Source organism: Stenella coeruleoalba (genome assembly GCF_951394435.1).
Source record: "Stenella coeruleoalba genome assembly, chromosome: 1".
In the NCBI taxonomy this organism is placed as follows: Eukaryota; Metazoa; Chordata; class Mammalia; order Artiodactyla; family Delphinidae; genus Stenella; species Stenella coeruleoalba.
The window spans coordinates 8,443,033-8,452,800 of record NC_137169.1 but is presented as its reverse complement, the minus strand read 5'-3'; the positions used below and the strand labels follow the sequence as shown (position 1 = coordinate 8,452,800).

General features: G+C 57.0%; 1 protein-coding gene across 2 annotated transcripts; it reads left to right on the top strand.

The window, feature by feature from the left end:
- Positions 1-4,517: 4,517 nt before the first annotated feature.
- SRM (spermidine synthase) lies at positions 4,518-9,232 on the top strand. 2 transcript variants are annotated; one of them, XM_079936158.1, is made up of 8 exons: positions 4,518-4,926; positions 5,504-5,624; positions 6,091-6,183; positions 6,947-7,100; positions 7,723-7,806; positions 7,905-8,050; positions 8,133-8,255; positions 8,357-9,232. In XM_079936158.1, the coding sequence occupies exons 1-8, from the start codon at positions 4,760-4,762 to the stop codon at positions 8,375-8,377; spliced, it is 909 nt and encodes a 302-aa protein (XP_079792284.1). In that variant the 5' UTR covers positions 4,518-4,759; the 3' UTR covers positions 8,378-9,232. The 2 variants fall into 2 exon arrangements, with proteins under 2 accessions (XP_079792284.1, XP_079792285.1); XM_079936159.1 differs by lacking the exon at positions 6,091-6,183.
- Positions 9,233-9,768: the final 536 nt, after the last annotated feature.

Genomic DNA, 9,768 nt, shown 5'->3' with positions numbered 1-9,768 from the left:
CTCTTGTTGCAGATCATGGGCTCTAGGCACGCAGACTTCAGTAGTTGTGGCGTGCAGGCTCAGTAGTTGTGGTGCGTGGGCTCAGTAGTTGTGGCGTGTGGGCTCTAGAGCACAGGCTCAGTAGTTGTGGTGCACGGGCTTAGCTGCTCCGCGGCATGTGGGATCTTCCCGGACCAGGGCTGGAACCTGTGTCCCCTGCATTGGCAGGCGGATTCTTAACCACTGTGCTACCAGGGAAGTCCACCATGTATATCTGTAACTTACAAACGGCTTTATATTTCTATAGTCTTTCACCTTTTTTTAAAATATTTATTTATTTATTATTTATTTATTTGGTTGTGCCGGGTCTTAGTTGCAGCAGGAGGGCTCCTTAGCTGTGGCATGCATGCGGGATCTAGTTCCCTGACCAGGGATCAAACCCGGGCCTCCTGCATTGGGAGCACAGAGTCTTCTCCACTGCGCCACCAGGGAAGCCCCTATAGTTTTTCACCTTTAAAGTTTATATTATGAGACTTTTCTCATTCTAAAATTCATTTTAGAATTATTAAACATTTTTAATTATTATTAAACATTTTAATTATTAAACATTTAGATTTCTATCTTTGTAATATTTTTAAGGCAACACTGAACTTCTTGTATAAATTTGTGACCCCAGTCTGATTATTTCTTCAGAATTCTATTTGATTTTAATCCTGAGATGGGCTATCAAATAAAGAAAGCACAGAATGATACCATTATTTGGGGGTTTTTTTTTTTACAAATAACGGTTTGTAAAAAAATATTTTACAAATATTTAAGCAAGGAACCTATTTTCTTGGAAGTTTTTCCCACGAGTTACTGAGAGGGCTGACTGCGTGTGAGCCCTACAGGGCTGCCAGGCCAGACATGGCTGTGCCACAGAGCAGTGCCCCCAGGACAGCCAGGGTCTGTACAAGGTAGGGCTGGAGCGGTTGAAGCCGACAGAAAAGCCAAACGATCGGTGGCTTGCGCAAAAAGATGTTTCTCCTCTGTCTTTTCTGTAAATAACAGTCAGCCCAGAGCTGGTGCGGCGACTGCTGGTCCTGACTCCGGCTGCTGTCTTGTTGCTCTACCGTCCTCAAGTCAAACACAGGGCTGCCACCTCGTGGGCCTGGTAACTGCCCCAGTGCCACCACTATCTCCTCATTCTGTTTAACTGGAAGGAGGGGAGATCAGCCAACGTCCACTTCCCATTGGCCAGAACTTAGCCCCATGACCACAGCAAAGGATACTAGGAAAGTCGTTATTTCAGTGCCCAGCTGAAAATCCTGGTTACTATCATTGTATAGTCAGAATTTGGAAAGAATGGACATTGATACACAGTGAGCTGTCTGCCAAAAAATGCCAGAGTCTCAGCTAAGAAAAATAGATGCGGGGGCGGGGGGGGGGGGGGCGGTTCCCTGGTGGCCCAGTGGTTAGGATTCTGGGCTTTCACTGCCGTGGCCTGGGTTCAATCCCTGACTGGAGAACAGATCCCACAAGCCATGTGTCACGGCCAAAAAAAGATAGATGGGAATGTGTTTAAGCAAGAAATTGTATTCTACTCAGGACAGCCTGAGGAGGCTTCCTGAAAGGTACATCTGGGTCGCACTTGGAAGACGAAGGGAAGAAGTGCAGAGAACCTTGTAGCCAGTGCTACAGAGTGGGCCTCTGATAGAGACCGGCTGGAAGCTGGTTAGAAAAGCAGATCCCCAGGCTCCACCCCAGACCAGCCCTATCAGGATGGAGGGTTGGGCCCGGACACCTGGTCTGAACTCTCCAGATGGTTCTTTTATGCGTGCTTAAGTTTGAGGACCACGTGCTATAAGCAAGGCAGTGGGCCCCAGACCGCGTTTAGTGGGCTTACCACTGGTCAGAGGTGAAATGAATAACGGAGACAATGTATTAAGTTTCTCACAGAGGTAAAATGATTCCTTGTCCTGTATATCCTTGCTCGTTTTGTCTCTGGTTTTGTTTTTTAATAAGATGGAGACCATAGACCGTAGGAGTAGAGGTCTTTTTTAAGTGTCTCGTCTTGCAAAAGAAAAACTTGGCAACCGATGTCAGTGCCCAAATGTGTGTTTGAAATTTGGCCCATGGAACCCCAGAGTCCAGGACCACTGAGCCATGGGATAGGGCCAAGAGCCTTGGGGGTTTGGAGAACAGCTGTAGTTCCGTTTCCCTGAAGCATCAAGTCATGGGGAGATTGTTCGGATCCCCAAGGACCAGGGAGGATGTGCCAGTGTATAGAGGGGCGCATGTCAGTCGGGAACTGCTCAGTGATTCTGAACCCTCAGCGATTCTGAACCGTGGAGGCTGTGACGGGACCTGTGCTCTGGGAAGATGATCTGGCAGGGCCGGGTGGGGTTGGAGGTAGAGAATTTATGAGTAGAAGGGCTCTTTGCTCCAGGAGGTACACTGCTGTTTGTGGTCCTTAGGAAGCTTGCCATAAGCATTTTCAACCAAGTAACACCACGTACTGGCCAAATTCCCACTCATAACCACAGCTGGCTGAACACGATGCTTAAAAAAAAATGACTCCAGGTGCTAATCAATGACAGAAACGCATTCCTGCTCTGTGGCAGCCCCATTGCCTTGGACGGTGGCTGTTCACCCACCTCTTGTCCTCGTATAAACTATCTACCCTTTAGGAGGTTGGGACAGTTGACCCACTGGAGAGTAAGGCTTTACAACTGAATTGTAAATGCATACTGGTCTGAATTTGGAGAAACGTTTCATATGATACCTTGGTTTTTTCCATCCTGATTTTCCCTATCAGTTGTAGATTTAACTGGGCTGTATAACAATGGCTACTAATGGCAAAACCACAGTTCTTCCTCCTTGTGATCGGAAGTTGGGTGACATTTCTGGGCTCTATGTCCTGTACATGTGGGGAATTTTTTGCTTGAAATGTATTCAGGGCCGTTTTCTTTGAACTTGGAGGGTCTGAGCTACTGCTATACATACCAGCCTAGAGGTCCTGTTTGCTGTTGGCGCTTGAAGCCGAGACCACAGCTTTACCTCCTCTACAGGAGGGGCCGAGGGTGTCGTTTATTGTCCTCGCTTCAGGATGCACATGCTGGAGCAGCTCTGTTCAACTTGGGGGAGGGATGGGATAGACTTGATCTTCCACTGCCCCACCCCCGCCCCACACAGTGCCCCAGGAATGCCAGGGCCCCCATCTGGGCTCAGCTGTGCAGTGCCTGGAAGAAAGCCAAGGCAGCTGACTCCACTGGGTGCCTGGACCCACATCCTGGCCTCCCACGTCCACTCAGCCTGTTACTCAGTGCTGCCAGCTACAGGCACCGTCCCTAGTCTCATGGAGCTTACAGTCTGGCTCAGGGTACACCGAAGTGAGCAGGCTGTCACAGCTCAGAGGCATAGACGTCTTGATGTGCAGGCTGTGATGTCAACACCATGAGCCAAGTACACGGCTGAACCCAATCAAGCCTGTAGCAGCTGATGGATTGGCTGATGATCTCATCTGCTGCGTGATCCTGACCCTGGGTCGGGTAACAGTTCCGTGGGAGCCAGCTCCTAGCAATTCTTTTACTGCCTTGGCTCACTTCCCCTTTAAAAGGAGTTTAACCCAACCAAGGCTCATTGCTGTAAGGCTTGAGGCTTGCACTAACTGATAAACACCAGTGTGTTTTTCACCTGCGGTTAAGGACACAGGCTTCCCAACTCCAAGCAGAGGTTGCAAAACATGACTCAAAAAACATCCCTGTCATAATGTCACCAGTAGCTTACACCAATTTCATCTCCCTTCCCCGGCATTAGAAGAACGACGCATGTAGAGCAATTAGCATTTAATATTTGGTAATTAGCATGCTTAATGTGATTCAGAGAAGTTCCTTGACATTTTCATAAAAACAGAAAGCACATTCCCCACCCACCCACCCTTCAAGGAGCGAGGCCTAGTTTGGCAAAAAAAAAAACCCAAAACAAAAAACTGTGGGCCAGTCTTTTCTGGTGCTGAATATGCATATGTTGGCCTCTTTCGGGACACTGCTGGTAAATTTAGAAACTCGTTAAGAACTCTTTCTCATTCAGCAGCCATACGCTCATGGCTCACGGAATCTAAGGGGAAATGGCTAAATCGAGCTTAAGTCGTGGGGCTGTGATGGTCCTTCTCAAGTAAATAAAACCCTCGTTGTGCCCCCGACAAACCACACACACTGTTGAAGTCCAACAGGGAGTCAAATTCAGGGACGCGGTGAGAGATACATTCTACTCCGTCGCTCCAGCGCCAACAACGTAACTCTTCGCCGGACAATGTAGCCGCCCACTCCGGAGTCTCCAGCCCGAGGGTTCAAGCCGGCGGTCCGCACGTCCCGGCGCTCGGACACTCCGCGCCGAGCCCGAGATGTCAGCTCAGGTTTCCCATCCGGAGTCGGGTACCCCTCGCTCCCTCTCCGCGCCCGTCGGTGCCTCCCCAACCCCGGCCCCACGTGGCCCCGGGAAGCAGGCCGCACTACCCTGCTGCCGCCGACTGACAGCCGGCCGCAGCCACCGGGCGCCGCGCTCCAGCGAGGCAGCCAATGAGCGCGCTCGGAGTGCCGGCGGGGCGGGACCGCCGGGCCGCCGAGCGCTCGCGCCGCCACTGGAGGGCTTGGGGCCCGCCCCTGGCAACAGGCCCCGCCCCGCCGGCAGGGTTAGGTTGCGGCGCGGGCGGCGGGGAGGAGTTGGTCCCGTTGTGCTGCGGCTCCGCGCGGCCTGCAGTCCCGGGCCCGCGCCCCGCGCCGCCCGCCCGCCCGCCGCCATGGAGCCCGGCCTTGACGGCCCCGCTGCCTCCGGCCCCGCTGCCATCCGTGAGGGCTGGTTCCGCGAGACGTGCAGCCTGTGGCCCGGCCAGGCCCTGTCTCTGCAGGTGGAGCAGCTGCTACACCATCGACGCTCGCAGTACCAGGATATCCTCGTCTTTCGCAGGTACCCCCGCCCGCCCGGCCCCGCTCCCCGGAGCCCCGGCGACGGCTCTCAGCCCAGACCGCCGGCTGCCAGCTGCCCAACCCCACGCAGCCCGCCGGGACTCCTGCCCCGGTCTCGGCCCAGCCCGCCTCTCTTCCTGCCGGACCCCTATCTTGCGCCCTTTACCTCCGGATGCCCCCGGCCGTCTCTGCCCGCTCCTGTCCCTGCAGAACTGTCAGAAGTTCTCGTAACTAGGCCCGTCTCTTCCCTCAGTCCCCTCCCCACCCTGCATCCCGTCTCGCTGGGCTGGGGGGCCGGCGTTGCGGGCGGTCCTCTTCGGCGGGGAGGGAGCCGGAGTCTGCGCCGACCCGACGCGCCGAGCTCCACGTGTCAGTCCCGGACACGTCAGAGCCGGGACCCCGAGTCCAGCCTCCACCTAGCGGGCCTGCCCGCCGATCCTCGCCACGTGTCACCCCTTAGGACTCACCCCTGGAGCCCCTCTGCAGGTTGGGGGAGATTCTTCTCACCCAGGGCGAGTCGGGGCACGTTGCCCCTTTCCTGGGGAACCCAGATTCCTGACTGTCACTCCCACCCGCAGTAAGAGCTACGGTAACGTGCTGGTGTTGGACGGTGTTATCCAGTGCACAGAGAGGGACGAGTTCTCCTACCAGGAGATGATCGCCAACCTGCCTCTCTACAGCCACCCCAACCCACGCAAGGTACTCCCATCCCACCCACATCCAGCCCTGAGGCCAGTGATAGGTCCCACAGAACAGTGCTGGGGGCCCCAGCTGCGCTCAGTGCTCAGCTCAGGTGCTTCCCAAACAGCTGTCAGAGAAAGTGCTAGCAAGGACGAGGGGGCTCATGGGGAGAGCCACCCATTTTACAAGGACTGGGGGCTGACAGCCTGCTGAGGCCTGGAGCTTGAGAAGGAGCCGTGCTGGAGGGAGTTTCCAGGAATGGGGGACACATCGTGCCAGGTTCCTAGGGCAGGAGAGCTTTTCTAGGAGTAGAAAGTGAAGTAATGAGGCTTGTGGAACAGAGGAGCGGAGAAATTGTTCCAGGTGGTTCTGTCTGCTCAGTGCAGTTTGGGGGGCAGGGAGGCCAGCCACTGAGTCCTGCTGGAGCCTGTTTGGTGGGGCTGGTGCCCAGGGCCCCGCTCCTGGCTGACTCTTCCCCTGGCAGGTGCTGATCATCGGGGGCGGGGATGGGGGTGTCCTGCGGGAGGTGGTCAAGCATTCCTCCGTGGAGTCGGTGGTCCAGTGCGAGATTGACGAGGTGAGTGCGCAGAGCCGGGCGGGGTTTGGATTCAAGTCCCAGTGCTCCCTGAATTGGCTGTTTACCCTTGGGCAAGTGGCTTAACCTTTCTCGGCCTTGTTTCTTGGTCTCAAGAACACATTGGAGGATTCAGTAGGAAAAGCAGATAGTAAAGCACCTGGCACAGAGTAGGTGTGCCACTGATGCTAGTTCTTAGTAAGCCTAAGAGCTGATGCGTCATAGAAGTCCCAGGGGACTCCAACCACTAGCGCATCTGCCCTTTACAGCAGAGTGCTTCAGTGAGCATCTAGGTTCCGGGTTCAGTCCCTGCCTCCTTGGAGCTGATATTCTAGTTAGGAGGCGGTATCAAAGGGTTATCTGATAAAGGAATGTGAGGTGGGTCCCTAGGGTGTGGGTTGATGCTGAGGTCTGAATGAGAAGCAGCTGGCCACGTGGAGACAGGGAAAGGCTCTCCCGGTGGAGGCTGGAATTCTAACCCTCTGAAATAGCAAGATAGCCACTCAGTTGCAGTGGCTGTGTCTGGGGAGAGGGAGTAGGGGTGGTGGAGGTGTGGGCCGAGCTGCAGGCGGGAGCTAGCCCTCCGAGAAGTTATGGGGAGGTACCAGACTGCTCTCTGTTTTACAGATGTGGAAACTGGGGTTCCACAAAGGGAGTGGCTCGTCCAAGGTGACCGGGCTCTGAGAGGGGGTCCCACTCAACTCTGTCTGCCTCCAGGGCCCCCAACCCCCGTGGCCCAACCTGTTCCGTCCTGTCTCCTCCCCAGGATGTCATTCAAGTCTCTAAGAAGTTCCTGCCGGGCATGGCCATTGGCTACTCTAGCTCAAAGCTGACCCTACACGTGGGTGACGGTTTTGAGTTCATGAAACAGAACCAGGACGCCTTCGACGTCATCATCACTGACTCCTCAGACCCCATGGGTAAGCAATGGATGGCCTGGGGCCTCTGGCAGGCACCAGAGGGAAGGCCAGCCTCCCGCTCTGTGTCCCAAGTCTGAGTTGCGGAGTAGAGGACACAGGGGGCCCCAGAATTAGTGCAGCTCTTTTCCCTTCTGAGTTGTCACCTCCCCACTCAAACATGGCTCAGCAGAATAGGGGGACTGGGCGACTGCACAAAGTTCACAAGTTGGTTGAGGACCTGGAAGAGAGTGGGGCTTTGGGCTTGGGCCACTGAGGCCCCAGTTTCCTCTTCAGCCTCCTCTCTGCTCGACAGGCCAGCATCAGGCTGTGCGGGTATCTAGCCTTAAACCAAGGCTCAGGGTGGAGATTCCCCTGATGCGATGCCTATGAGCATCCCCCCAGGAATGGGACTAAAATGTGGAGCCCCCTCATGCTGGGGTACTGGATCCCTGCCCCTCTCAAAAGCACCCTCTTCGTAGTTGGTTTCTGAACTCCACAGACCTGGCTTCAGTTCTCAGCTCTGCCCCTGGGCAGCTGTGAGGGTCTGTGTGGTCAGGTGACAGCGGTCCTTGCCGCCTCCAGAGCCAGGCTCAGGCAGTCTCAGCCGGAGCGTTCCTTGTCCCTTATCCCCTGCTCCCCTCAGGCCCTGCTGAGAGTCTGTTCAAGGAGTCCTACTACCAGCTCATGAAGACCGCCCTCAAAGAGGACGGCATCCTCTGCTGCCAGGGTGAGCGGGCCACCCCGTGGGAAGGGGCTGGCTGGGGTGGGAGCGTGGCGGGGGGGGCCCCGCCTGCCCGGTGCTGATGCCGCCTGACCGGCCCCCAGGCGAGTGCCAGTGGCTGCACCTGGACCTCATCAAGGAGATGCGGCACTTCTGCAAGTCGCTCTTCCCCGTGGTGGACTACGCCTACTGCACCATCCCCACCTACCCCAGTGGCCAGATCGGCTTCATGCTGTGCAGCAAAAACCCAGTGAGCTGTGGGCTGTCCTGGGGGCGGGAGCGGGGCAGGTGGGCACGGAAAGCGCTCCCCTGAGACCCCCCCTTGTCCCCAGAGCACCAACTTCCGGGAGCCCGTGCAACAGCTGACGCAGAAGCAGGTGGAAGAGATGCAGCTGAAATACTACAACTCCGACGTGCACCAGGCAGCCTTCGTCCTGCCCGAGTTTGCCCGGAAGGTGAGCTACCTGCGGGGCAGGGAGACCCAGGGCTCCCTGAAGGGCCCCTTTGACCCCCTCACAGTCCAGCACCCTCCTGACTAGGCCTCGTGTCCCACCAGGCTCTGAATGATGTGCACTGAGCCCACGTGCCGCTGCCCACGCTGCCCAGGACGTTGGCCAGGGAGCCTCCGGGGCGCCTGGGCCGCACCAGCCCTGGACAAGACCCCCGCTGGCTCGCCCACCAACCGAGTGTTACAGGCCCCAGAACGCTGCCCGGCCGGCCCTGCTGGGCGGACTGTCTGTCTTCCTGTGTGTGGAGTTCAGCCTCCAAGCCTATACCAGCTGTGTACAGCAACCGCCCACCTTCTGTCGCCCCTCACTCACCAAACACGTGTATTTATAACAAAATGCTGAATTGTGTGTCCCTGGACTTCAAACTGGCCCAGGCAGGGGCTGCATCAGCCATTAATGGGTTCCCCCGTGTGCCAGGCCCTGAGCTGGCCCCGCTGTCTGGCCTTCGATTGTCTGCCGTGGGAGTAGGCAGGCCTGCCTCCTTGTGTAACCGTGGACCGGCCCCTTGAGCCCCGTGGTGCCCAGGGATGCGGCAGTCATCTAACTGGACCCAAGTCTGTCCCGAGAAGCTTTAGGCATTCCTTCACCAAGCCCTGCACAAGGCTGGTGGTGATAGGCCCATGGGGCCCGGGCTGGGGGTTGTCAAAGTCAAGGGCTTTGTTTTGTCTTGGGGCTGCCCGGCAGGGTCCTCAGAAGACTCTGGGCCAGGTCCCATCCTGGGGTGGGTGCGGACGTGACCCCAGAGGCAGCTTTGAGGAGCATGACTGGGGTCCGGTTCCCTGGGCCTGCAAGTCAGGGGCCTTGACTCGGCTCAGGTTACAGACCTGGGTTCAGATCCTGCCTGCCCCCCTCGCGAGCCTGCCCTCTGGTAAGTTCCTAGAAGCTTCCCCCAAGTGTTGAGAGGTTGAGAAAGCAGGTGTGGGCGGCTACACAAGGACTCTGTGGGCATGTGACTGTCCCCTCTCCAAGGTGCTGAACCGGCAGGCGCCTCGGTCCTGCTGACTGCGGGGACTGAGGGTCTGGTGGTGGGACAGGAGCCACCACAACAGGATGCAGGCTGGGGGAGGGGGCCTCCAGCCCCCTCCTAACTCGGGGGATTGGCCCCTGCTCCTTGCAAAAGCCGGCATCACCTCCCCCGCCCCACACCTGCCCTCGGCAGGGACGTGGTCAGGGAATGTGTTAACCTGGGAGACTGGGGCTGGCAGGTTGGGGGCCAGCGTGGGTGTGGGAACCCTGGCGGTGGTTCAAGGATACTCCCAACCCCGCTCCTACCCTGGGCACCCACCTTGGAGGCCCCACTCGGCAGGAGCTAAGATTGCAGTCATAATAGGGGTGGGAACAGGGGCCCAGCTGTGCCACCAACTCCTCGAGTGGCCTCAGGCCAGTCACCCACCCCCTCTGGGCTTCCCGTGCTCCACCCTCACGAAGCCCCTGGTCTGTGAGCATGTTTTGGGGTTCA